We start from the raw sequence: 27,154 nt of genomic DNA on the forward strand, positions 1-27,154 counted from the left end.
AAAGGCGCGGATTAGATGTTCCCGCTCTTTCGTTCTTTGCCCCAGATCCTGACCCCACAGCTTCTGCCAACGCTGGAAACCTGACTTGCATTTTGTAATTGTACAGAAGGGCTCTCAAGAGGACCAGTCCGTTAGGGTGAAGTGACTCATCCAGGGAGACAGAAGCACACTGGGGCCTGCTGCCCTTCAGTTGCCTTTGGGGAAGTCAGAACAACAGCAGCCTCGACGTATCAGGCTCGAACTGAGGACCAATCACCGAACTGGATACCCAACAAGCATCCTTTTATTTAATCCTCACGACAGACCCAGGAGCCTAAGAGGGTGCTTACCCAAGCCCAATGTCAGTCACTAGGCCCCTCATTGTGTGCCAGGCACTAGGGTACAGCAGGAAACAGCCTCAGCAGTGGGCTCCAAGCCTAAGTTATGTAATACCTGCCCCAAACACATGTGGCTATTGAACCCTTGAAATGCTGGTGAAAAATGAGATTTGCCCCAAGACATGATATGAAAAAGAATGGAAACGATATCAATATTTTTATAGTGATGACCTGTTGAAATATTTTGTGTAAATTGAGTTAAATGCACCTGTTTCTTTTACTGTTAAAAATGGGACTAGGGCTGGACTCAGTGGGACACACCTATAATCCCATCAACTCAGGAGGCTGACAGGAGAACCACAAGTTCAAAGCCAGCTTCAGCAATTTAGCAAGAACCTCAGCTTAGACCTTGTCTCAAACTAAAAAAAAAAAAAAAAAATTAAGGAACAGCGTGTAGCTCAGTGGTAAAGCACCCTGGGTTCAACCCCTAGTACAGAAAAAGAAAAAGAAAAAGAAAAAAAAAAAAACATGGCTATGGGTTGGAAGTATGGTGCAGTAGTAGAACACTTGCCTAACAAGTGCAAGGCCCTGGGTTTTATCCCCAGCGTGGCAAAATAAAGATTTAAAATAATATATGGCTTCTGGAAGGGCTGGGGATGTACCTAAGTGGTACAGTGTTTGTGAGGGCCTGGGTTTGATCTCCAGTACTGGAAAAAAGAAAACAAAGTTAAATAAACGGTGGCTTTTATAAAATTTAAAAGTAGGTGAGTACCTTCCCTTTGGGGCTCCCCTTGTATTTCTGTGCCCTAACCAGGGTAGAATCTTGCCACAAATAGCCTCAAGAGGTAAATCAGGGCTCTGGTGACTAACCTGCTCATCAGCCTCCTGAGAGGTAGGTCAGAGGCAGCTGTCCCCCCCTCACTGCCCTAGGGGCAGCCTCTTGCCTGGGCCTCTTACTCTGTGAGGCCACACCCAGCCCTGACTTGGGGTGTAGCCAGGTCCTTAGATATGGCTTGCAAGGAGCCTCAATTACCAGCTGCTTCTACTGTCACTGTTTCCTCTTCCATAACCTCTGGCCTCCCTGAAGGATTCTCAGAGGATAGGAACTTCCATTTCCCTCCCCTTTGGCAGAATCGTCTAAGTCAGGTGGAAGCCTTGAGGATCTCTCCTGTCATTTTTCTCCTTTTCTCTAAGCCTCTCTGCAAGGGTTGGCTCAGGAACCTCTGAGTCCACCCTGCTCAGACCCTGGGGGTTCTATGAAACAACCCCAAAGTGTGGAGCCCTTGCTTCAACCCGTTCTGATAAGGCTCCCTGGTACTGCTGAGGGTGGTACTGGGAAGCGCAGGGCAGGCTGGTGGAGCTGCAGATGGCCTCTTTCCTGCATTCCCTACTTCTGTTCTGGTTGACTTTTTCAGTCGACATGAATTGCATCTATAATCAGAAAAAAAGTAAAATTAGAGTTAAAAACAACCCTGGCCAGGTGCGGTGTGGCACACACCTGTAAACCCAGCAGCTCCAGAGGCTGAGGCAGGAGGATTATGAATCCAAAGCCAGCTGCAGCAACTTTTCGAGGCCCTGTCTCTAAATAAAAAAATAAAAAGGGCTGGGGATATGGTTCATAGGTTAAGTATCCTGGGGTTCAATCCCTGGTTCCAACAACAAACAAACAAAAAAACCAACCCTGGCCTGGGAATGTAGTTCAGTGGTAGAGCAAGTGACTAAAGTGTGCAAGGCAATGGATTTAATTGCTGGCACCCCCCCCCCCCGCAAAAAAAAAAAAAAACAGGAAAAAAAAAACTTTAATACACACATTCGCACACACAGTCACACACAATTGTGTATGTACAGATGAGCTCAAGAACATCCAAAAGCTGCGCATAGTAGTGCACACCTATAATCCCAGCTACTCAGATGGATGAGGCAGGAAAATCACCAAGTTTGAGACCAACTTGGACAATTTAGTGAGTGCCTGTCTCAGCATAAAATAAAAAGGAATGGGAATGTAGTTCAGTGGGAGAGCCTAGCATGTGCAAGGTTCTGGATTTAAACCGCGTGCTAGGAAAAAAAATTCAAGAAACAGACTAGCCTGGTGAGTTCTTGAGAGAACTGGGCAGCTGGGAAGTGGGGTGGAGTGAGAGAGACTGAGATTTGTGCTCTTTGGCCAGGTGTGGTGGAACACACCTTAATTCCAGAATTCCAAGTTCCAGGCCAGCCTCAGCAACTGAGACCCTGTCTCAAGAATTAAAAAAGGAACTAGGAGTGGTCATGCACACCTGTAATCCTGGCAACTCAGGAGGCTGAGGTGGGAGGATCACAAGTTTGAGGCTATCCTCAGCAAATTAGCAAGACCATGTCTCAAAAAAATAAAATGAGCCAATTTTAAAAACTAAAAATTTAAAAATCTTTAAAAGGCATACACACAACCCTCAAATGACTCCAGCTGCCTTCCAGGTGCCCAAGCTCTCCACAGCCTGGTGCTTTGGTTTGAATGTGCCCCCAAATATTCAAGGGTTGCAAGTTCAATCCTAAAAGTCATGTTAATGGTATTTGGATTAGGGCCTTTGGAAGGTAATTAGAATTAGATGAGGTCATGAGGGTGGGGTTCCCATGATGGCATCAGTGGCCTATAGTTCTGGCCCTTACCCTATGATGACCTCTCACAGGTTATGATGTAGCAAGAAGGCTCTCACCACATGGTCAGGATCTTAGACTTCCCAGCTTCCTGAACTGTGAGCTCAGGAAACCTCTGTTCTCTATAATTGCCTGGTCTCTGGTATCTCATTATAGTAACAGAAAACAGACTAAGACACCTGGGAAAGTAGGCCTCTGAACTGCCACCCCACCCACTCCAACCAACCAGTGTTCTCCAGGCCCTGAGGGTCTCTCTGCCTGGTGGATCCCTCCTCCCCCTTTAAGGTCCAGCCTAAGATGCATCAGGGTTCCTCAGCCTCACATTACTGACATTTTGGGATGGATGATTCATTTTTGGGTGGTGGTGGTAGGGCTGCCCTGTACACTGTAGAGGCACCCTAGGCTCTGTCTGCTAGATGCCAATGGCACCCCCTCTGCAGTTGTGACAAACAAAAAAGATGTCCCCTAAGAGGCAAAATAAGCCTCATTTGAGAGCATCAGGTTATACTCGCTGACTGGTCTCGGGCTCCTGCTCCACTTTGTTCTTACAGCCATTGGGACATTTATCACCAAACTGTATTTGGTTCTTTCTGCCCCTGCTGCCCTCCAAGGCTGAGTACAAATACCTTGGGGGCAAGTGTTTTGAGTGGTAAAATCATTCAAATCCCCCCCCCCAACCGCTTACTTTATGCGTGACCTTGGGCCAATTACCTGGCTTCTCTGAGCCTCTTTCCCCTTCAGTAAAGAGGAAATGGGGGGCGGGCTGTGTGCTGGGGTGGGGGGGCTGTGTGCTGAGCACCAGACATGTATACAGCCCAGCCACAGCAAGAGGTGAGCAGGCGCAGCTCCTAGGGTTGATACCTTCCCTCAAGTATGATCAGAAGAGAATGCCCCGGGGTACATGGGGCCCCTGGAAGCACCGCTTCTCCCACGTTCATGCTTCAAGGAAGGAGGGTCAGCAAAGGCTCCAGAGAGGCGGTGACACCTGATACAGGTCCTGACAGAGGAAGAAGTGTGCTCCAGGCAGCCAGCGCCCAGCTCGTGGGAAGGGATTCTGAAGTTTACAAATGCCAAGGCCACAGGGCACTGGGTTTGGGAACGAGCCAGGGGCTCCGGACCTGCCCCCCAAGCTCTCCTCCACACCTGCACACTCCCCCACACCAAGTGCCTCCCATTCGGTGGTCTGAACAACCTTTAATAGAACTGTCCTGTTTCTGATTGTCCCTCTCTCCAGAGGCATTGGGACAGGGTGGCCCAGTGCAGTGTGGACATGTCACCGCCCCCCCCAGCAGGATCAAGTAGAGGATGTGGCTGCTGTGGCATTGATGTCTCTTCTGTTCCCTGAGAGGTTTTCTGAGTTGCTCTCTCCAGGGGACAAAGCTGTGCTCTCAAGACAAGTGCCAGGAAGAAGGGGCTTCAGAAGACCCAGGCCCAAGGTAGGAACGTGGCTCTGTTCTGGTCTCTGTGACGCCGCAAAGCTTTAAGTAGAATCCGCAGAGCTGCAGGCCACCAAGGCGCTCTGGGGGCGGCTTCTCCAGCTGGAGTCTCTGTGAGCAGCAGGTGGCCCTGCTCGGCTCAAGTCCTGCCCTGGGAAAGCCTGGAGGAGGAGGGGCTGGGCTCATCAGGGAGGATGAGTCACAAAACAGGAAGCGATCCGTGTCTCCTGGGGCTGGACTGCAGGCCTCAGAAAGGCCCGCCCCAGGGGTGCTGTGTCTCTGGCTGGCGCTCTAGATCTCTCGGGCTGGCGACTGGCCTGGCGACTGGCCATTCCAAGAGCAACAGGAGGTCAAGAGCCTGGAGGCTGAACCGGGTTCCTGGGGACCCCAAGACCCCAGGGGCTGCTGGGCAGTGGTTGTCAGCAAGGAGGAACAGTCGGAGGGAGCCAGGATTGGCTAGTTAGGGGTCCACGAAGGAGACGGCGATATACCGGGTGCCCTTGGTGGTGGGGAGCCCCTCGTGGTAGTGCGTGAGCCGCCCGGGGTGCATCAGGGTCCAGCCCTTCCTGGGGGCTCGGATGGAGCAGTTGTAGCGCAGGAAGCGACAGCCCCCTCCCTGGGAGAGAGAAGTGTCAGTGCCCAGGGCAGAGCTGGCCCCCCCCACACCCCCAACCCAACCGTTTTCCTATTCTCTTATGTCCCACTGTCTGCCACAGCCAAGTGGCCCTGAGAACAGCCAGCCTGGGGATGTCCTGTGGAGTGACAGACAGACACTAGCTGCCTAAGGAAGACACAAGTGGAGGGCTCTGGCCTCAGAGTCAGGCAGCCCTGGGTAACTGTTGCTCCACTCTTCACTAACTCTGGGGTCAGTGGGAATCCCTCCTGTAAAGTGGGAACGAAGCTACCCTGGCCGTGAGAAGTCACAGAGGAGGCAGAAGAGTGTCGGGCCGAGGTTCCAACCTTGTCACTACCGACAGGGGGCTGTCCTGGGCGCCCCTGGCCATTACCCAGTGGATACCAGAGCACCCTCACAGTTGTGACAACACAAAATGTCTCTAGGCACTGCTAATGGCTCCGGGGGAGGGGGGGGGCAAAAACTGATCCTGGCGGAGAACCCCCAGCTTAGGGAACGCCTGACACAGTCTCAAAAAATTGAACTGTTTTTGAACAGTTTTTACAAATTTTTTTGGCCCACCCCTGGGCCAAAAGAAAAAAAAAGAAAAAGAAAACCCTCAAAAATAGTAGCTTGGGCTGGGGATGTGGCTCAAGCGGTAGCACGCTCGCCTGGCATGCGTGCGGCCCGGGTTCGATCCTCAGCACCACATACAAACATGTTGTGTCCGCCGAGAACTAAAAAATAAATATTAAAAAAAAAAAAAATAGTAGCTTAAGGAGAGGATGGAGGCAAGCCTGGCCAGCTCCCTAACTGACCACATGCAGAGGCCCCCATGGGCCCAGAGGCCCCCACAGCTTCCCACCGTCCTCAACTCTCCCTCCAGCTGCAAGCCTGTGCCCCACACCTAGACGATGCCATACCCTGCCACTCCCAAGGCAGCCCTCTCCCTTCCCACAGGAGAACCCAAGCTCCCTATCACCTGTGGGGCCCTTCCTTGAGAGCTTATCGTGGCTCCCTGCACAACCTCAATTGTTCTCACAACTCCAGGGAGCGCACTCAGACACAGGAACAGAGAGGTCAAGAAATGAGGCAAGGCCACAGAGCAATCTAGCTCCAGATCTCCTAGAGTTCAGGCTGTCCCCTTGAAAGTCCCCTCTCTCCTGCCAAGTAGTGCCTCAAACCCACCTCTTCCAGGAAGCCCCCTCCACACACCAGGCAGCCCTTCCCTCTGGCCCTTTGACCTGGCAGGCTCCTCTGCCTCAGTCACCTGCCCGATGCTCTCCAGCCAACCCTCGCTCTGCCCTGTGGCCTGGCCCCTGCTCACCTCGTAATCCTCCCCCACCCGGTTCAGGGCAATGTTGACGGTGAAGGTGGAGGCGTCATGGTGTGGCATCAGCGAGGGCTGCTCGTCGGGCTTGTAGCGGACCACAAAAGCCAGGTCAAACTGGGCCTGTGCCAGAGCAGAGGGACAGTCAAGGGTAGGCGCCAGTCAAGAGAAGCTGCCGAGGACCCGGAGGGGCAGGGTACACAGCAGGGCCCAGTCCAATGTGTTGGCATGGCAGCTCCCAGGGCCACCTCCTCCTCTGCCAGGAACAGCACTGGCACAGAAGAGCCTCAAGAAAAATATAGGGAAAGAGGGGCAGGGAGGGGGAGGAAAACAAAAGCAAGAATGTAAAAGGAGGGAAGAAGGAGAGAGAGGAGGAGGAAGGAACCTAACCCTCAGCACCCTCTCGGCCACCATGCAGACAGGCCAGGTGGACAGAACCACCGGGAGGAGGAAACAGCTGAGTGAGCAAGAGAGAGAGTGAGCCAGAGATGGGGTGGACACAGAGGGGCGATGGCACTAGAGAGAAACCCAGAGGCGGACTGGGTGTACCCGCAGGCCAACTGGGGGGTTCACTTGGTGGGCAGGTGTAGGAGCCAGAGTCAAGGTTTAAGGACAGAGGAGGGATTCAAAAGGGGCAAGGTGAGAAGCTAGAGCAGTGTCCTCCTGGGACCTGGTCACCCCAAGGCCCCATCTCCTGGCCCTGCATCCCCACCCCCACACTCCTATGATGGGGAGACCCTGCTCCTCCTGGTAACCACATATCCGGGCCTCTGCAGGAAGTTGGGGCTGCTGTCTGCCCACCCTCAACGGACCTCACCCCAGAATCCTGCCCACTCCATCTGGCCCCACCCTCCCCAGACACCCCACCCACTCACTTGGCCCCGCCCTCACAGGTACTCCGCCCACCACCTGGCCCCGCCCCTCCCAGACACTTGGCCCGCCCACGTCCGGCTGTATGGAGGGCGCACCCTGGTGTAGTAGCCGGGGTAGAGCTTCTCCGTCATGGGGGCGATGTACTCCACCAGGAACTTGTGCCACTCTCGCTCAAAGTTGATCTGGTTCATGTGGATGTCGATGGTCGGCACGTTTTCATAGCCGCCCTGGATGCGGTTGTCCTGGAAGTGACCAGAGAGAACGTGGCAGCAGAATTCTAGGACAGTCCCCCAGGTCCCCATGTCCTGGCATGTAGGCTCTGAGCCCCTCCCCTGGCCTGGGCATAGGATGGAGCTTCACTACATTATATGGCAAAAGCGGAGGGTTTTGCTGACGTAAGACCCCAAATCAATTGACTTGGGGTTAATCAAAAGGGAGTCTGGGTGGACCAGACCTGAGGGGGAGGGTCTTGGAGAGAGACTGTGGCTCCCATTGGCCTCAAAAAAGCCAGATGCCCTATGTCTCCAGCTGCAGGTACAGGAACCTGCCAGCCACCACACGGGCTTGAAACAGGACCCTAAGCCTCGGGGGAGACACCAACCCCATCTGACCCTCAACTGTAGCTTTGTGAGACTCTGAGCAGAGGACCCGGCTAAGCCAGATTCTGGCCCACAGAAACCAGGAGATGATAAATGGGTGTTTTCAAAGCCATTAAAAGTAAGCTTGTGGTCATTAGCCACGTGAAACAGATAATTAGTTCCATGGGCTCATTAGCTCAGGTACTGGGGTCCAAGGATTGGCCCTGTCACTAGAGCACAAGAAACCCCAGAATGCATGAGCTATTCCAGTTCCTGGGTTCTGGAGACTTGCCCAGCCACCAGAGCACAAGGATTGAGCAGGCAGCCAGACCCACAGGACAGTCCAGCTGCCAGATCAAAGGCAGCCCAACCTTTGAGACGCACTGGCTCAGGATCTCCTGTGCCTTTACGAGCAGAGCCTGAATGTCCCAGGCAAGGGCGGGGACGGGATTCCCGCTTCAGAGAACACATGTCCACCAGGCCCTGCAGAGGATGGCTGATGAACCTGGCCCTGACCACCATGTCCTGAGGCCCCTCACCCCACACTTGCCTATTCCTCTCCTCTTCCATGCACAAGGCAGGCAGGAAGCTGAACCATTCTAATAATAAGCCAGGACCTAAAAACCCAGCAACTCACAGTTAAGGCAGCTCAAAGTCACACAGTGGTAATGGCTGCTTGGGGACCAACCCTCCACCTCCAGTCTCCCATTCCCTCTATTCCTGACTGCCTTGTAGGCACCCCAGCCAGCGCTCCTATGTGAAGAGTCCCAGAGACACTGGCTATGTAGCCAGGAGAAGAGCCCAGAAAGCAGTGCGGGCGGAGGGGCAGCCCCTGCAGGCCGGCCCCGACGTCTGGAGCCCTACCTTGTTATCGCCCATCGACCACTGGCCATAGTGCTCCATCTCCTCCACCAGCTCGTCACAGGCTGCCTCAGTGAAGATGGGGAACCAGTAGACATCGGGGCAGGGCTGGAGAGAGCGAGGGCCCAGTCTCAGGGGGCTGCAGGGCGACCCCTGCATCTTCCCTGTGATGCTGAGCCTGCTGCAGGGCCCCTAGGGAGCTCCCGTCCACTACACCTCAGAGCCCTCTGGGACCCCCTGAGTGACCCTGAGCAGCAGTGACTCTCAGACCAGGTGAGCTACTGAAAGCAGGAGGCAGAGCTCAGAGATGGGCTTGCCCAGCCAGCTCACAGAGCTACCAGCACAGGATCACAAAGGAACATGCACACCCAGGGAGCGGAGGCCGAGGGCCCAGGGGAACGGACACGGAAGACAGGACAGACAGCCACTCCTCAACTGGCACAGGGGCCACAGCAGAGACCCATTCAGACGTGTTTCCCTCTGCATGCCTCGGCCAGGGAAGAGGCCTACAGGCCCTGAGGCCCCTGCAGGCTCAGAGAGGAAACGTCAGCAGGGAGGGCCCATCCTGCCACCAACTCCTCTTGCCACCCTTCACCCAGCAGCAGGCGAAGGCCGGCAGAAGGTGAGGGCCTGGCAGCAGGCCAGAGTGTGAATATCTGGAGCTTACCGTCTCCACCAGCTTCCCCGCCAGGGCCTTGGTGTAATTCTCATGGATGTACTTCTCCTTCCAGTCCTGTAGGGCGGGAACCAGGCTGGGCCCTCGGGTCTGGCCTGAGCCAGGGGCTCACCACTTGCTCAATCCACAGGACGTTCCAAGAAGGGAGCTTCTGACGGGCTCCTCAACACGTAAGTGACTACATACACGCTTGGGGTAGGTAGGTGCTCACTTGTGCCCACGTGTGAGGGTGTGCTATCTAGGCACCCAAGTGTGCCCACAGGAGATGGTTTTTGCACACGTATGAACATGCCTGTCTGTGTATATGTGTATGTGCAAAATGCCCTTGTCAACTATAAGCTCCCACCATCTAGGAACATTGTCACAACTGTCTCCTTCAATCATTATGACGCCCTCAGGGACAAGACAGGCTGAGGTAGCATACCCATTCTACAGCCAAGACAAACCAAGACAATCAAGGCCCCAAAAGGTGAGAGGGTCTTGACCAAGTCAGAGTTGACAGATATGGGCCTCAAAAGAAGGCCTCTGAGGCCTGGTCCCTCCTCCACTAGGTGGCGCTGTCTCTGAGGGACCTTCCTTACCTGAATTCTGCCCTTACCAGCCCCCAGGGCAGAGGGAGGGGGTGACACAGGTAGCCTACAGGCCACAGGATCAGGGAATTCCCTTCTGTTCCCAGCCCTTTCCACCCACCCCAGGACTCACCTCGGGGTTGCTGAACACCTCCCAGAGATCATTGTGGAGGTGGGTAGTCTGGTAGCTGTCCAGGGAAAGCAGGTGGCCAAAGGTGTGTCGGTTGGTCAGGAACATGAACACCTCCTGGGGACAACAGGCATGATTGAAGAAGCCCTGGCCCACCCCTCCCCTGCTCCAGGAGGCAATCGAGGAAGGCTTTAAAATTGTTTAAAAGGACTGGAGATAGAGTTCAGTGGTAAAGTGCCCCTGGGTTCAAACCCCAGTATCAGAAAAAATCATCACCGGGGCTGGGAATGCAGCCCAGTGGTAGAGCACTTGCCTAACACACGAGACCTGGGTCCATCCCCAGACCCCACTAAAAGAATCACCAAGAAATATGGGGAGGGGGTGCTGGGAAGCAGAGATGGAGTGTGGGGCCCCCTGGATACCTTACTTAGATGACATTTAGGGGGAAGTTTCATTTCCTTTAGGCTTTGACAAAAATATAAATAATACAAACAGTGTGAAAACTGAGTCCACCAAATGGTCCCTGTAGATCCTTGAGGACCACCCTCAGGCGCAGTGGCCCTGGTGGCCTCTGAGTGACCCTGATGGACCCTCAGGTGCTTCCTGGCCTACAGTGCAAGGTAGCTCACTGAGCAGGTCAGAGCTGGAGGCCAGCTCCCCCTGCCCACAGACCCCCATGGCCACCCAGCCTCACAGACCTGCTGCCGGACGTTGGCACAGAAGGCCATGTCTGGGTCCAGCTTGCTGTGGTGGAACAGGTCTGTGTGCTGCAGCTCAGACCGCAGGGCGCTGCCCTTGATCAAGTAGATGCTGGAGATGTAGGGTACGTTCCACACACCACTGAGGGCGAGAGAGCAAGACGGTGGGGGTCACAGGCTGGTGGAAGGACTTACAGGCCAGGGGCTGGGGCCAGGAGGAAAGGGAGGTCACAGGCTGAGAGGGCATCATACTGTGGATCTGAATCCCCTACTCTGGGCACGTGGGCCCAGAGCAATTGTCAGGAAGTCTTTCTTTGTGTCTGGCTGCAGTTTTCATTGCTTGAGGGTCAAGAAAAATTTGAGGGCAACCAGGTCAGGAGTCGCGGGGAGGGAGCCTCGGCCAGCCCAGAGGGAAGATGGAAGAAGGTGGCCCACCCCACAGGCACTCACACGCGCCGCCCCTGCACGATGTCCACGTAGTCCTCAGAGCGGGCATAGTAGCCATCTGCGCTCATTGCCCCCCAGAAGTTGGACCACAGCCTCCCGTGGCGGGTCATGAGAGGGGCAATGACGTTCCTGAGGAAATGGGCTTCTTAGTGGGACAGGAAATAGACCTGACAGGGATGGGGTTGGGGGCTGACACCTGCTCACAGGGGTACCTAATGGGGTGGGGGTCTGCCTGGAAGGTCGTGTGGCTCATCAGCTCCCTCCCCGCCACAGGACAGCCATTCTCTACCAGCCCACGGAGTCCCCAGGCTGGGGTCCCATAGCCCAGGTCACAGGCAAGCCCAGGAGGAGGTGGAGAAGCCAAGGGGCTCCCACCCTGCACAGGCTTCTCCTGAGCGAGGAGGGCTAGGGCCCAGCCGGGAGTGCCCACCCCAGCCTCACTTGTTCTGCTCGATTAGCAGCCTCAGGCTGTTGGGCTCGGTCAAGGCCACGTCTGCGTCCACGCTGAAGTAGTAGGTGCAGGCCCTGTCCTGCCGGCACAGGTCTCTGCAAGGAAAAGGAGGACTCTGGGTCGGCCAGGCTGGTCCTGGAGCCGCCCAGCAGCTGCCCACAACTGTGACCATGATTTGGCTTTACAGTGTACCAGCTGAAGGGCCACGGAGAGGTCAGCCAGCCCTGGGGCAGACCAGCTGCCACAACGGTCCAACTCCCAGACTCCCACCCTCGGCTTCCGCACTTACAAGACAGAGGCTTAGAGCCTGGCAACTGGCATCGAGTGCCCTGAAAACCTGGTACAAGGGACAGCACAGGCCACCAGACAGGTCCCCACCGCGCTCAGGGCAGGGGAGAGGCTGATGTTGGAGGGCATTTTGGTAACGGGGGCTGGAGGTGTTGGTCAGTGGTAGAGCACTTGCTTAGCATGAGGGAGGCCCTGGTTTCCGTCCCCAGCGCTGCAAGTGAATAAATCAACTAAAAAGCGTGTCCTTTTCTTTCATCTGATCAGGGCTCAGCAATCTACGGTCCCTGGTCCAAATCTTCCCACTGCCTGGCTTTGTACCGCTTATGAGTGAAAAAAATGATGTTCTGTGTTTCAATGACTGGGGCAGAAAAAAGAACATCAGAAGATTACGTGGAAGTCAAACTTCAGTGTCCCTAAATAAAAAACACAGTCCCACTCATTCATTACATGACATCTGTGACTGGCACTGTGCTGCAAGGACTGAGCCCAGCAGTTGCAACCGATGACCCCACAAAGCCGATTGGCAAATCCGTTTACACTCTAGTGCTTTGGAGGAAGTTGGCCAACCCTGATCTGGAATGTCCAATTCTTCTACAATCAACACAAACTACTTGCGTCTTTTTTTGTGTGTTTTTGCCTTTTTCATAGTAAAGGAAAAAAAAATCAGAAGTTGTTTTCCTTAATGTCAGCTTTTGTCATTTTCTGACCCTCCAGCTCTTCCTCTTTTCCTAGTTTTGCTTTCTGCACCCAAATGACAGTGTTCCGCCTGCCTGAGAGCCCGGAGGTTGACAGGAAAGAGACCATTTCCCTATGTGACAGATGGGAACTCTGAGGCCCGGGAAAAGGCCGAAACACACTGGTCCCCCAGAGCTTCTGGGCTCCTGATGCCCGGCCTGCGGCTCCTGACACCACGGCCCATCTGCCCGCCACGGTCAGCGCAGACAACCACGGCCTGTGACTCACGCGCCCATGTTCCTGGCATCCGCGTTGGCCAGCCGCACCTCGGGGCCCACCAGCTTCACGGACTGGTACTCGCCGCCATGGGCTGCCAGGAACTGCTCCACCTGGGCCTTGTGGTATTGCTCCTGGGGCAGGCGGCAGGGGGAGGAGAGGACTCAGGTTCCACCCCAGGGACCACAGCCCCACGGTCACTGCCGGGCTGTTCCCCATCACCTCGGCACATGGCTGGTTACCTGCGTTCCCAACTCCAGACCTCTGCCCAAGCCAGGCCCTCTGCCTGGATTGCCCTTCTCTGCCATCTTGGAGCATCCTCCCTGACCAGGCCAGGCCTGCAGGCCTCTTCAGGACCTCTGACGCCAGAACAGCATCCCCCCCAGCCCCAGGCCCACGCACAGAGACACAGTCCACGCGGGCCTGGGTGCGGCTCAGGAAAATGCTCTGTTACAAATTGCACCACATGACCCTTGGCCACAACCTGGCCAATGAGAGCCCAGACCAGGAGCCCTGTCATAAGGTGTGCGGAAACAGCAGAGTCTTCAGGCTCGAATTCAAGGTTCAGACCAACCGTGGCCCTGTCATGCTGAGTGTGTGACCCCGGACAAGTCCCTTTGCCTTCTCCACTTCAGCTTGCTCCTCTACAGAAGGGCAGCACATCCCTCCCCAGGTCACCGTGAGTCAGACACAGCACACAGTAGGTCTCAAGACCACCTGTGACAGTTCTCCTTTTCTATACAGCTACAGCTCATGGGTGGGCCCTCCAGGGAGGCTGAGAGCCTCGACAGGCAGGGCCCACATCCCTTCTGCTCCTGGGGGTGCAGGAAACAGGCGACATGCATGTTGGTGACCTAGGCAAGGAGCTGAGCTGCGTCCCTGGGGGCAGGGTGCACACTGGAGGGGTCGAGAGCTCTCTGAAGTGGGAGTCTGCAGCTGGCTGAGAAGACTCTGGAAGACAGAGCCCGGCAGAACACACGGGACTGGGCGGGAACTGGCTTCACAGCCAGGAGATGGTCAGAGCAGAGGTGAGAGGCAGGAGGAGAGGTAGAAAGGAAGGAGCTGGAGCGGAACCAGGCCTGCTCCCCACAGAGCAGCCTCAGGCCCTCCGCGGTTCCCCGGGAGGAACCTAAGGAGCAAAATCCAACTTGACATCATAAGATCAAATTAGAAAGCATTAGCTGGGGCAGCATGGGAGGGGATAAAACGAAAATGACAACAGCTAAGAACACCTACCATGTCGCGCCTCTTACGCACTAGGTTCTTTTTTGGAGGTAACCTTTTTAAACCCTGCAGCAATTCTATGTGATTGGTGCTATTATGATCCCTACTTTATAGTTGAGAAACAGAAGCCCAGAGAGGTTGAGGGATGTGCCCAAGGTCACCCAGTCAATAAAAGCAGTCTTACTGGGATTCATGCCCAGCCCTCTGACTCCAGAGTCAACTAGTGATTTGGGGTCACTGCCACATCTACTTCCGTTTGGCTCAGATAAGCATGGTTCGGTCAGATCCTCAGAGGGCTCAGGCCAGCTCATGACGCTGTCCCCTTAACCCCAAGCCACACGAAGACCCTCAGGGTGCCTGCTACTCACATGGTTGTGAATGAAAAGCCGCATCCGTTTCTGCGGGTAGTGGAGCCGCAGAAGCCGCTGGAAGAACAGGGACAGGAACGGCGTGGGCTGCTCTATGAACACCCCGACCAGGACCGTGGGCAGAGTTTCATCCTGCGTGGGGGAGGGGTGGCTAAGGGTCCAGGAGCTTCCAGACACTATGTGGCCACCGAGTGGCCAGTGTGGATGCAGCCAGACACGGGGTGACCCCTTCACTTCCCACCAGAGCCGAAGTCTGTTCCAAAACCATCTGTTCCTGCCCCATCTTGGGGCACTGAGCCCTGTATGTCCCTAAGCTCAGGGATGGCCATAGCCTCACCCCAATGCCCTTGAGGCTGCGAAGGCCCTCGTCACACACGGTGCAGCCCGTCTCGAAGGTCCAGAACCGAGGGATGTAGTTGCCCAGGTAGTTCAGCTGCAGCTGTGGAGGGGACACGGGAATGAAGAGGAGCCTGCCCACCGGCCTCCCCGATCAACAGTCATGAAGGGCCCTCCCTGCGTCCCTGGTGAGCCCTCTCCTGCCCTGAGTGGGTCTTGGTGACAATGTCCTATCCCTCAGAGTGCACAGAAGCTGCAGGGCGGTGCACAGGGAGAACTTGGTGGTCACGGTCCCCATCCCTCAGAGGTTCCAGGGGAGCAGACCCCAGTGCAGTCAGGAAACCTCAATCTTTTACACACTCCCTTCCTCCCTGTCCTGCAATTCTGATGCAGGTGGCCGAGGACAGACAGAGAAAAATGTTAGGAGCCATGGGCCAGTTCCCCAGGAGCGACTTAGGTCCATCCTGTCCCCAGGCATAGCGTGCCCCAGGCCCTTGCACGGCACCATGAACACGGGGACCATCTGTCCTCTTTGCAACTGACCATGACTTGGCCTCCGGTGTAAAAAGTCAATAAATGCCCACGGAGAGAGTAAAGGACTCTGCCCCTGGCTAACATTGTGACAGCGCTGGCAGCACTGCCGAGGCCCACATGGGGACAGTGGACTCCCAACTGAGCACAGGAGGAATGGACTCAGATGCGAGGTGGAAGCAGGTGGCCCTTCTCCCAGATGCTGGGCTCCTCCCTACCTTGGTGGGCCCGTTGCCGTGGATCAGGACCGGGAGTGTGTCATAGGCCAGGTTCCGTGCTCTCACGTGGCCCATTTCAAACTTGAGCACCACCTCATCTAGGGGTCAGAATGCAAAGTGCCATCCAGGGTCAGACCCAGAAGCCAAGCCCAGGGGCCAGCAGGTGACATCATGTCACCTCTCTGAGCCTCAGTTTCCTCATCTGTAATGCGGGGCAAATCCCTTCCTCATAGGTGAGTGGGAGGACCCTGTGTCCAGCCAGCACTTGGCACCACAGGGGCACATGGCGTGAGCACAGAATCCACGAGCCCACACCTATGACGTCCTAATGGAACTAGAAGTGGGGACAGGAGAACAAAGCCCCAGGACACCCCAGCTCCAGTCACGAGAGGAGCACTGAGAATATACCAGGCAAACCAGGAGCGCTGGGCGGGGAGATCCCTGGTACTCTGCACGGAGGGAAATGGAGGGACGGCTGCAGTCGGTATAAAATGCACAGAGGTCTTTTCTTCTCAGTGGCCTGAGAGGATCCAGGGAGGGAGGCCTTCCATGGGGGTAACCATGAGGACAGCCCCTCTGTGCAAGCTCCCAAAGGCCAAGGGAGTGGCCCGGCCCAGCTTCTTAACCCAGAGCCTGAGAAGCCACAGGCAGGAGGACGATGGTTCTGCATTTCGCTTTTTCCTCTTTTTTTTTTTTTTTTAACTGGGAATAAACCCAGGGGTGCTCTTCCACCGAGCCACACAACCCAGCCCTTTTTATTTTTTGTTTTGAGACAGGGTCTAAGTTGCCCAGGTTGACCTTGAACTTGCGATCCTCCTGCCTCAGCCTCCCGAGCCACTGGGATTACAGGCGAGCACCACTGTACCCAGCCGTTTCCCATTTTTAAAGATAGGAAACGGGAACTCAGGGTGTGTGTGTGTGTGTGTGTGTGTGTGTGTACAGGGAGAGAGAGTCACGCCGGAAATCACCCAGCAAGACCCGTGACAAAGCAAAGCAACGTCATCACCAGCCCCGGACATGAGCCCAGGCCAGAGGTGTCTGCCCCTTCAAGTGCTATCCCTCCTCTCCCTTCCAGCGCAGTCATGGACCCCAACCCAGGAATCCTTCACCTGGAAGGTGGGAGAGCAGGGAAGAAGGGGGCCCACCCAGAAGAGGGCTCCCATTGACCCCAGGGGCCGCTCACCCAAAGCTCCGTCCAGGTTCTGGAAGATGCGGCAGCGGTGGTCCAGGGTGATGTTGATCTGCTCCTGGGGGAAGGAGGGGACCAGGTGCAGCAGACACAGGCCCTGGCTGAGGCCGGGGCCTGAGCACACGGTGGGAGAGCCTGTCCGCCACTTCTCTGCCTTGGCACGTGACGGCAGCCCTGAAGAGGCCAGCCAGCAGCCATGCCCTGGGGTCTCTGGTCTTGGGGGTCCATTCACAGAGAATCAGAGGATCTCAGAACTGAAGGAACGGAGGAAGGGGCTGCTCCTACCACAAGGCTGATGGCCACTGTAATGACCAATGCCAATCACCAGTCTAAGTACCCTGCATATACACATTCATCTCATCCTCACCACACCCCTGGGGAAAGGACTCTCGCTTCATTGTACAGTCAAGAACCTAGCCATGCTGATCTCGGACTCCAGCCTCCAGAACCCTGAGCACTGCTTAGACGCCCCTCGTCTATCTGTTACAGCTGCCCAAGGGGTTAGGACACCGACCCAGCGGCCCAGGCCCAGGGGGACGGTGAGCAGTGCAGCCTGGCCAGTGGGACCCAGAGCCAGGACTCCCGGCCTCCTCTCTCTGGCCACCGCCAGCTCTTACCCTCTTCTCTGGGTCCAAGAAGATCTTAGTGTAAAACAGCTGCTCGCTGTCGCTGTCCTGGCCCTCCCACTGGGCCACCAGTTTGCTGAGGCTGGGAGCATAACCAATGAAGCCTGGGTAGTCGCAGAGGTGGGGGGACATAGAGACAGACACTTAGCTTCGGGCCTCTAAGCCAAGGGCCTCCCCTATCCCCTAACTCACCCACCTCCCAGGCTTTTACCTACATGCTCTGCCTCCTCCCAGCAGTCCTCCTGGACTGGAGGAGGGCAGCTATTTATGTCACTAACTGATGAGTTCCCAAGATCAATGGTTCCCACCAACCTGCACCTACTCAGTGCTGAGCACCTACAGGTGCTGAATAGATGGACTGCACCAGCCCTGGGAGAGTGGAGTTGGGGGGGATCCAGGCTTGGACCCCCTTTTATATACTGATCTGGTAAAGTTAGCCCAGAGGAGGGCAGGGGCTGGGCCAACGCCACACAGCTCTCTGGTGGCTGAGTCCTGGCAAGCGGGCAAAGCCCACGCGGGCTCCCTGGTTAGGGTGCAGCCTTCGAGAGGCGAAGAGAAACCGCACACCTTGGCCCCTGGCCAGCCAGGTCATCTGCTGGGCTAACTCTCTGAGCTAAGGACACAGTGGCTGTCATGGGCAGACCTGCTGCTGACACAGGCCTGTGGATTTTATCCTTTGCAGCAGGAAGTCACTGAGTGACAGCACGGATCCGGATCCTCTTAAAGACCTCTGGCGCTGCTGGGTGGAGAATGTACTGGAAGGGGATGAGGCCGAGGCTGGCAGAGCAGTTAGAAGCTGACTACAGAGGGCCAGAGGTTGGGGGGGGGCACGGGGCCTGCAAGGTGGGGAGTGTGACCCCACAAGGGCAGGTTCAGGCATCCTGAAGAGTCGAGAGGCCTTTCAGACACATGAGTGATACAATGTGAGATGGACGAGAGGTGGGGACATCAGGGGAGAAAGCCAGTGCGACTGCAGGTTTTGACCTCAAAGCTGAGAGGCTGTTTAATGAGGCCACCCTTTGCAGGGGAGCAGGCTGAGGTTAAGACTCTTCATGATGCTCTGCATCTGTGGCCTGTGATAGGTCTCACCCAAGGGGCCCCTCAGGAGGGCAGGGTCAGGGGGCCCCTCTGCAGGGTGCTATGCTCACCCAGGCCTCTCACCTCCAGAACCCAGGAACCTCTTGCCATCAGAGACCACCGGATACTTGGCCTCCAGCCTGCGGTCTGGGTAGATGAGCTCCTCCGCGGAGAAGACCACCTGGCTCTTGGCCTGCCGGAACTTTTTGAGGAGCTCCCGGGGCCCCGAGGCAAACACCACATCGTAGCTATGGCCAGAGCAGGGAAAAGAGATGAGCAGGGGTCCGGGGGGGCACCAGCAGGAGGGGACAGGGACCAAGGTGCCCCACAAATCCCTTCTCCCTGCCAGCCCTGGGTCACCATCTAGGAGACGTATCTGATCTGCCCATGGGCTCCAGCCCAGCCTGCTACTTCTCCACCCCAGTGATGCACAAAGATGATCCCCATAACCCACGTCCTTGTCACATTCAAAACACACCAGCTCTGGATGTGGTAGCACAAGCCTGTAATCCCAGTGGCTGGGGAGGCTGAGACAGGAGGATCGTGAGTTCAAAGCCAGCCTCAGCAAAAACAAGGTGCTAAGCAGCCCAGTGAGATCCTGTCTCTAAATAAAATATAAAAATAGGGCCAGGGAAGTAGCTCAGTGTCTGAGTGCCCCTGAGTTAAATCCCTGGTGCCCCCCCAAAAAACCCACACTGAGCAGGTCACCCACTTCCATCTTCTGACCAGGAGTGGGAGTGGCCTACACCAGATGGTCCTATCCTGGGGTTCATGGATCCCCTAAAGCCACAATCTTGGCTCCTGATGTGCAGGGAGGGCCTCGGTTTAGAATATTCCTCTCTCGGGCTCTGGTGAGGGTGCAGTCAGGAAGCTCTCGGCCACCTACCTGTCTGTGAAGAGAATGACCAGGTCCTCCTGGTCTGCATGCTTCTCCAGAGCTCTCTTCAGCAGCCGAACCTTCTGCCCGCCCCCTGTCGACGCCCCCTGCTCCACACTCCAGTCCTCCCCCAGGCCCAGTGCCTGTGGAGAGGGCCCCTTAACATTAGCTTTTGGCAAAGAAATATTTTCCCAGTCAAATTCCCACCTGCAGCAGAGCAGCAAACATCCTGACTCCTGTTTGCTCAGCCCCTCTGGGCCTCCCCTGTGGAAAAACCCTTCTACCCAGGTGTGAGGCTGGCCTGGCCCCCAGGGGTCCCGTGACCACCCCTGGCCAATCAGCGGGTCCGATTCCTCCCGCCTTTCCAGGGCCAGGTTTGAGCATGTGACCCAAGCATAGTCTACCAGCCTTCCTGGGTCTATTCTGTTGAAATTTAGGAAAGGCTTCTTGCTCTAATGCGTTGAGTCTGCGGCAATGTCACCTGGCCACCGTGCAGAGGAAGCACGTTTGCAGGTGAAGACAAGCAGAACGTAGACCCAGAAGGACAGGGCCCTCGCTCTGCTGAAACCCCAGAGCCACCTAGGCCTGAAGCAAAACTCTTCTTCAACCTCATCCTTGTGAGCTCATGCACTTCCTTTCTGGCTTCAGGCCAAGCTCTGGGGAGACAGTGATGTCATCGGTCTTGTCCACCACTCCATCCCCAGTTCCCCACACGGGGGACACAGAGAAGCACCTGCAGGACTAAGCCCCGTAGACCATGGACAGAGAACACCAAGCCCATGACGGGGACTCAGAACAGTGCTCACAGGGAAGGTCCCCAGATCACTGTCCCAAAACGTCCCAGGGTCATCTGTGGAAATGCCGATTCCCAGAGCCTGCCCATTACCCAGGCCCCCCTGGGTGAGTCTCCTGTGGACTTTTCCAGTCTCGCCTCACCTCTTGCTCACCTCCTAAGAAATGCTCACGCTCTGTCCTTGTCCTAGCTAGTTTTCATCCTTCCGCCTTCTGGAAGCCTCCCTGTGGCCCCAAGTCTGTCTCCGGGGCCCTGGCAGTGTGGGATTCTGCCACCACCCCTTGCTGGCTCTACCTTGCCCAGGAAGCCCCTCACCTGGATCTTATAGTTGAAGAACTGAGCTGAGCGCTTGAAGCGGCGGAACCCCTCGGTCTCTCTTGTGGCCACCGTGAGGACTAGGAGGTTGTCTGTGGGCAGAGAAGGGCGTGTTGAATGGGAATAGAAGCTGTGGGGAGTTGATGGGGAGCAGGGGGTCACAGTGACCTGTCCAATCCTGGCAGCACGTGCTTTCATGTGAACCCAAGACCCACGTCGGAGGGGGTGCACCCAAGATTACTCCACAGGTTAGTGACAGAGCTGGGACAAACCCAGGCCTCCCTGCTCCCTCCCAGGACTCCTAGCTGGTAACTACCAATGTGTCAAGCAGTGTCCACAGGTGAGGTGTCAGCACCCTGCCGTGAGGAGCTGAGCCTCTGGCTTTAGGGGGCTCAGGCCCCCACGGGGTGGGGAGAAGGATTCGTTCTGACCACCAGAAGGTCTCTCCAGCTGATGTTGGACGTTAGCCCAGGATGGCAAACACGAGGTCCAGCGGCCACTGCTCTCACGCCCACGCCCAGCACAGACACTGCTACTCCAACAGGCCTCACCCAGCTGGCCCAGAGTGGGAACGGACTTGAACTCCCTGTCGGTCCACTACTGACTCAGGGCCACAGCAGCTGCTACCTTTGGACAAGGGACCTCACCCAGGCTCTGCAGTGAGGCTTCACTTCTCCAACAGAACTTGCTGGAAACAGCTCCCCAGACAGCACGTCTGGGAGCCCCAGGGAAGCCCTCCCAGACTCGCTGGGAGACCGTGTTCTCTGAGAAGCGGGATCTGGAGCTGGCCTGCCTGCTCAGACCCCTGGCTGTGCCCCTGCCAGCTGTGAGACCTTGGGCAAGTCCCTGTCCCCCCCCCCCCAGACTCGGCTTTCCCCTTATAAAGTAAAAACAATGACACTACCTGCCTCCCAGGCACTAGTCAAGTAAGACCAGGCACGTGAGATCCTCTAGGGGACGCTCAGCACACACCAAGAGCCATGGCCAGCACTGGCCAGCACTGGCCAGAGAGGCAAATGGCACTTGCCAGGCCAGGCACTGTGCTTATCCAGGCTCTCCTCCGGCCAGGGCTCTAGCCACTGGGCTCCGCCCCTTCCAACTGCCTCCCCCTGTGTCCCTTTTCTGAAGTCTAGGGCTAGTAACAATGACACCCCTTTCCCCCCACCACCTCTCTGAAGACCTCTCTGAAGACACCGCCCTCTCTGGCTGCTCATTGTTTCTGTGGGGGCTTAGCTCCCTCAGCACCCTGCTGTTCTGGTAAAGATTAACCAAGATTAACCAGCAGCCAGGCCAGCAGCAGGCAGGTAAGGCTCCACCCCAGTCAGGAGGGGCCTGGGCTCAAAGAACAAAGCGGGCCATCGTGCCAAAGCGGTGGAAGCTGAGCAGCCTGCAGGCTCTGGCCCCAGAGCAGGGGTGGGCAGGAGCCGGCAGGGTGGGTAGGAGGAGTGGGTGCTTCCCCCTTGACCCCAGGGGCCAGGAAAAGGGGGGCTTCTCACACTTGGGAAGGGCTCCCCCCAGGTGAGGAGAACCATCCACCAGCTCTGAGGCCCTCCTGCCAAAAAGGGGGCTGCCGGGGGACAGGAAGAGTGTCACATTTCACCAATGGAAAAAGCCAGCTTTGTGTGATTCTGGACTCTGGGAAGAAACCTGGCTGCAGGGGCGGGAAGGGGAACCGGGGAGGGTCTCAGGCTCCCTTCTCCAGCTCTGCTTCCAAAGGACAGTGACTTACTGGCTCACCGTTCACTTTCCACATGCCACGTGCCACATGCCACCCTAAGCACTTTATTCACACTAAACCCACTCTGAAGTTAGGAAACGGGCTGGGTGGCGTCTAGCATGCCCCAGGGAGCCAGGATATGGTGGCACCAGGGCTGTGCCACAGCAGCCTGACCCGGCGTCCCCTCTCAACCTAACTGCATGCACTGCCCAGGCCTGGCACAGTGACCAGGCCACCTGCTCTGAGGGCCCCATCTTTCCCTCTAAGGAAACTGTCTAGCTGGGTCACAGTGAGGTCCCTGCCATGCCAGACCCTCCTCATGTGCCTGTCCCTCTCTCACTCTCGTCTGCTGCCAGTGCCCACCCTGGGGCCCTAAAGTCCTGGGCTCCCTGGGCTGTGGCAGTGCCTGCTTCCCCAGCCAAGGGTGCCACGAGGTCATGTGGCTCAGCGGTTTCTGCACACCAGCATGGGAGGCTGTGACAATCGATGGCCTGAGGTCTGCAGTGGGCCCAGGAGCCTGGAGTCTTCCTTACTTTCCCAAGTGATTTCGGTGTCAGCCACATCTGGGAACCAGCAGGCCAAGCCGTCTCCAGTCCTCTGGGCTCCAATGTGGGGTGGGGAGTGGCTCTCAGCAAGAGATCGCAAGTAAGGCCTCTCCTAAGGGACCCTGGCATCAACCCCAACACCCCCCAAGGAAACAAATGCCTCAATGACCCAGGTGCACTCCATTCCCTTGTCCTGTCTGCGGCAGCCACAGCTCTCCTAGGGAGGCCCCGAGCCCAAGGTCTCCAGGAGGCCCTCTTCAGTCTCTCCCCTTACCTAGCCACCCAGTTGCTGAAGGACTGGGACAGACCTGCTGCTCTTCCCTTTGTGGGGCCAGGGTCACGCCTTTCCTTCCTTGGCCTCCCTCGCCTCCCCCTAGCTGGACAGTTGCCAAGGCGAGATGTGCTCCTGTCAGGCCCAGAGGAGCACCCTCGGGAGGTGAGTTTAAAGAGCTCCAGGGGCCGAATCCCCAAGAGAAGCCACCTGCTGCTGTAGTCCCCATCACCTCAGCACCCTCCGCCTGCAGCAGAAATGAGACACAGAGAGGCTAAATGCCTGCCCAAGGCCACAGACCTTGGCACAAGATGGGAACCAGTTGGCTAGCACCCCAAACGCCATGCTCTTAACCTCACCCAGGACTCCAGAGACTCCCCGCTACAGACTGAATCCAGCATTTCCAAGGCTTCTCTCTGGCCTCCCCAGGGTGGACACATGGTCCAGGCCTGTTCCCAATCCCTGGTCAAGCTGGCTAGAGCTCTGGACAGCCCTCAGGGTGTCAACGTGGAGACTCAGCTTGGGCTTGGAGATACCAAGGTCCGCCCACCTGCTTTCTGTCTGCTCAGCCACTGGCCTTGATCTCAGGCCAGGGGCCACGTTGGGCCTGGCACCAGAGAACTAAGCACCCCCCCAACTGCTGGCTAGAGTCCAGCAATGATTTCCCCAGATGGATGAACCTGCGATCCAGCAGGGATAAATGAGATGCAGAGGGGGAGACAGACAGGCTCTCTGGGCCGGCTTTCCCCAGTCGCAGTATGGGAATAACATGGAAGACAGCACTTCCTGCAGAGACTCCACGAGGAGCCTTGGGCCAGGCTGTCAAGTGCTGGGCAATGGGAGCACCTGGGTTCTTGTCTGAGGGAGGAGTCTCCCCTGAGAAAAGGGGCCATGCAGGGGCGGGCGCTGGCCTGGGGTCAGAGTGGACAACAGCCACCCTTCTGAGAACGAGAGTGGCAGACAGAGGCTGGGCAAGGGGGCTCCGGGAGGCAGGCGGGAGAGCTGAGGAGGTCCTGAAAGAACAGGGCCTCTGGGGTCCCACGGGGAAGGCTGAGACCCAGCCTGACTGAGCTGGCCCTGTCCTCCCCAGCAGCTCCAGCCCGGGCAAGGGAAAGGGTGGTCAGTGTGTCCTCTTCAGGCATGGTCAGGACACACCCAGGCTGCTCTCTGGGGAGCAGGAATGAACAAGGCTCCTCCCAGCCCCCCCCCCAGGCCCACCCCAGCCCTTGACTAGGACTAGTATAAACAAGGTCCAGCAGAAGGGCAGACAGAAGTGGGGATCCCTGTGCCTGGGGCCTCCCTGGTTCTGGCTGCCTTCAGGCACCTCAGGACCCAACCCATCCATCCCGGCTGCCTGGCTCCTGGCACTCTTCCAACCCCTTCCGTGGAACAGCAAGACTGGGAACCCCACCCAAGCCCAGCTCACCTCCCCAGGGGCTCTGACCTTGCCAGGTGTCCTCCCCTCCCCGTGGAAAACCAAGGCCTGCAGGGACAGGCATGGGCCTAAGGAGGGCAGGAGATGGGCCCCAGGGCCTGGGGGCACCTGGACTCACTCCCTTGGGGCACCAGCATCTGCCTGTGCACTGCTGCTCTGTTGAGGGCCTCTTCCATCTGCTACATTGGTCCACAGGCTCCCCAAGGAGGGCAAGGTCTCCTCCCTCAGACACAGGGCTCCCCGGGAGCAGAGAGTCGTGTCTTCCCCATCAGACAAGGCTCTACTGAGGTGAGGAGCTCTGTGTCCCCTCTGATTGGAGGACCCTTCAAAGTGACAACTGCCCATGTTTCTCTCCCTGTGTCAAGTTCATGGATGTTCAGATGAGAGGTTAGACACGAGCCAAGAGCACCCCACCCACCACGCTCCCCAGGTCCACCTCAGGCCCGGCTGAGTACCAGAAGGGCACGGGGCACAGTCCCTGCCCTAGTCAACACTTCCTATCCCAGCCACCTGACAAGGTAAGGCAGGAACTGGCCTCCCTGGGGGCTGATGACTGTGCCTTCCCTGACTCTGGTCAGTGAGGGGCTCAGGCAAGGCCTGCAGGGAAAACAACCATCCCATTCTGTTCTGCCTTTCAGCTAGGGGGAGCCGGCAGGTTCCCCACAAGCAGCATTTCCAGGTAGAAGCCTTGCAATCAGAGATGGGGACCAGCAGGAAGGAGCTGTGGATCTGAGTCCCAGACACTGAGGGACCCCACCTGAGACCAGGCGTTCAACCTCTCAGGGCCTCCATCTTCCCACCTACAACTGAGGCTAGTGATTCCTCACCTATCAAGAGTCTAACGGGGCTGGTGGTGCAGCTCAGAGGGAGTGCATCATGCATCACGAGTGAGCGAGGCCCTGGGTTCCACCCGCAGTGCTTCAAACAGTCTAGATGAAGCCAGGGACGGACAGCCTTGCTCCTGCACACCAGTGGGGCCTGCTACCTGCTAGGCACTTTACCCTGATGAGCTCAGCAACATCCCCCAACCCCAGCAGCAGCACCCTCTATGCTGGCCGCCCTGTATCTCCTTTGCCCTCCTCCTGTCACCCACTGCAGTGGGGGTGCCCGAAGCCCTGCCATCAGCTTGGTCCATCTCTGACTCACCTCTCTGGGCTTTAGTGTAGGCAGCCGTATTTTCCCTCCTGGGAATGGTCTGAGGTGGAGGAGGCCCACATCAGCAGAAGCAGGGAGAAGTGAGGCTCAGGAAAAAGAGGCTATCATAGGGCTCATGGCTCCTGACCAGTGAGTGGCCCCAGGCTGGTACAGGCCCCTGCACACACCACCAGCTCAGGCCTGTGCTCAGCATCTCTCTAGGGGACTTCTTTGACCCATCTTATGCCCTGATGGGCTTCTCCAGGAAAGGTGGCAGCCCTGGCCCAGGACAGGAAAGGCCATTTTCCGAGGACCTTTACTGGGGCGAGCATTGAGCTGAATTCTCACACACTGGCCTCGTCCTCTGGAATCCTTCAAGAGCTCTAGAGGTGAGATATTATCACCCTGTTCTGTACCTAGGACACTGAGCCTCATGGAGATGCCAAGGGCTTTACCACTGAGAGGTACGTGGTTCTGGGTACAACCTAGCACAAAGAAGGTGTCTAAGAAATGGGGTTCCCATCCCCCTTGGTCCAAGGGTCACAGAACCCAGTTCCCTCTGCTATCCCAGCACCCCTCACGCTGAGGATGCTCCCAGATCCTCCAGAAGGGTGAACAGGGTGCCATGGAGGGCCAAGGGGAATGGGTACCAGGGAGGCTATGGCCAGTGTGACTTGGCTTTGATCAGATGGGCTCCTCAGAGCTCGCTGGTGCTCACTGGGCAGCCCTGGAAATAGGCCACACCAGGGAGGGCTGAGGAGGACAGAAGTCCCACTTGGGATAGTGGAGCACACCTGGAAACCCAATCTGCCTCGGAGAAGTAAAGAGGCAGGAGACTGAGGGTCCACACAGACTCAGAGCTGCTCTAGGGCTGGGCAAGCATCTCACCTGTCTGTGCCTCAGTTTCCTCACATGCCAACCAGAGAGAGGAAGACCAGCCTAGCAGGAGGCTGGGCAGAGCACAGAGGAGGGGGGGTGGCTTAAAGTGCTCCACAAACCTGAACCACACCTTCACCTCCCCATCACCGGCCAAGGCCTGGTAGCTCTGGGCTGGGCCCTAGAAACAAGACATACCTGGGGTGACTCCTGATCAGAGGCCCACAGCTATGCGACCTTAGCCAAGTGATCAACTCTGCGGCCTCAGTTTGCCAAGCTAGGAAATGGAGACAATAGAAGGAAACAGGTCCCAGCGCAGTCGCCGGTGTCTGGCCCTAGTAGCCCATAAATAGTAGCCAGTGTGGGTTATCATTGTCCTGTCTCCGCTGAATGGGACTTCAGCTGTCACCCTGTCCAGCCCGCTGCACGAAGGTGGGAACCTCGGCCCCAAGAGGGGAAGTGATTTGTCCAAGTCACCAGCGGGCAACTGGACAAGCCGCCGGAGCCCAGCCCTCGCTCCAGGCCCCGGGTCCACACCGGTCCTTTCGGGGCAGCAGGGACACCCTGGCCCGCTCCCTCGCGCCGCGCCCGCCCGCCCCGGCCGCACCCTCACCCTCCGGCTTCGTGTCGCCCTTCGCGGGGGCCAGGAGCAGCCAGCCCAGCGGGGCCAGGAGCAGCAGGGGCCGCATGGGCGGGGTCCGGGGACGGTGTGCGGGGCCGGCGGCTCTCACAGGACTGGAAACTTCGCGACGGGGCCGGCGGCTGCCACGCAC

General features: G+C 57.1%; 1 protein-coding gene across 2 annotated transcripts; it reads right to left on the reverse strand.

The window, feature by feature from the left end:
- Positions 1–4,122: 4,122 nt before the first annotated feature.
- Plod1 (procollagen-lysine,2-oxoglutarate 5-dioxygenase 1) lies at positions 4,123–27,154 on the reverse strand. Of its 2 annotated transcripts, XM_048783590.1 has the most exons (21): positions 26,995–27,153; positions 26,580–26,658; positions 26,394–26,455; positions 20,404–20,495; positions 19,305–19,438; positions 18,503–18,666; positions 17,333–17,445; positions 16,710–16,773; positions 15,527–15,624; positions 14,779–14,880; positions 14,442–14,573; positions 12,862–12,983; positions 11,601–11,705; positions 11,163–11,288; positions 10,713–10,854; positions 10,018–10,131; positions 9,307–9,372; positions 8,643–8,747; positions 7,296–7,442; positions 6,325–6,450; positions 4,123–5,000 (listed from the first exon to the last, which is right to left on the reverse strand). In XM_048783590.1, the coding sequence occupies exons 1-21, from the start codon at positions 27,068–27,070 to the stop codon at positions 4,845–4,847; spliced, it is 2,325 nt and encodes a 774-aa protein (XP_048639547.1). In that variant the 5' UTR covers positions 27,071–27,153; the 3' UTR covers positions 4,123–4,844. The 2 variants fall into 2 exon arrangements, with proteins under 2 accessions (XP_048639547.1, XP_015356861.1); XM_015501375.2 differs by lacking the exons at positions 26,394–26,455; positions 26,580–26,658 and having other exon boundaries at positions 26,995–27,154.

The sequence above is a fragment of the Marmota marmota genome, unplaced genomic scaffold (assembly GCF_001458135.2).
Source record: "Marmota marmota marmota unplaced genomic scaffold, marMar, whole genome shotgun sequence".
In the NCBI taxonomy this organism is placed as follows: Eukaryota; Metazoa; Chordata; class Mammalia; order Rodentia; family Sciuridae; genus Marmota; species Marmota marmota.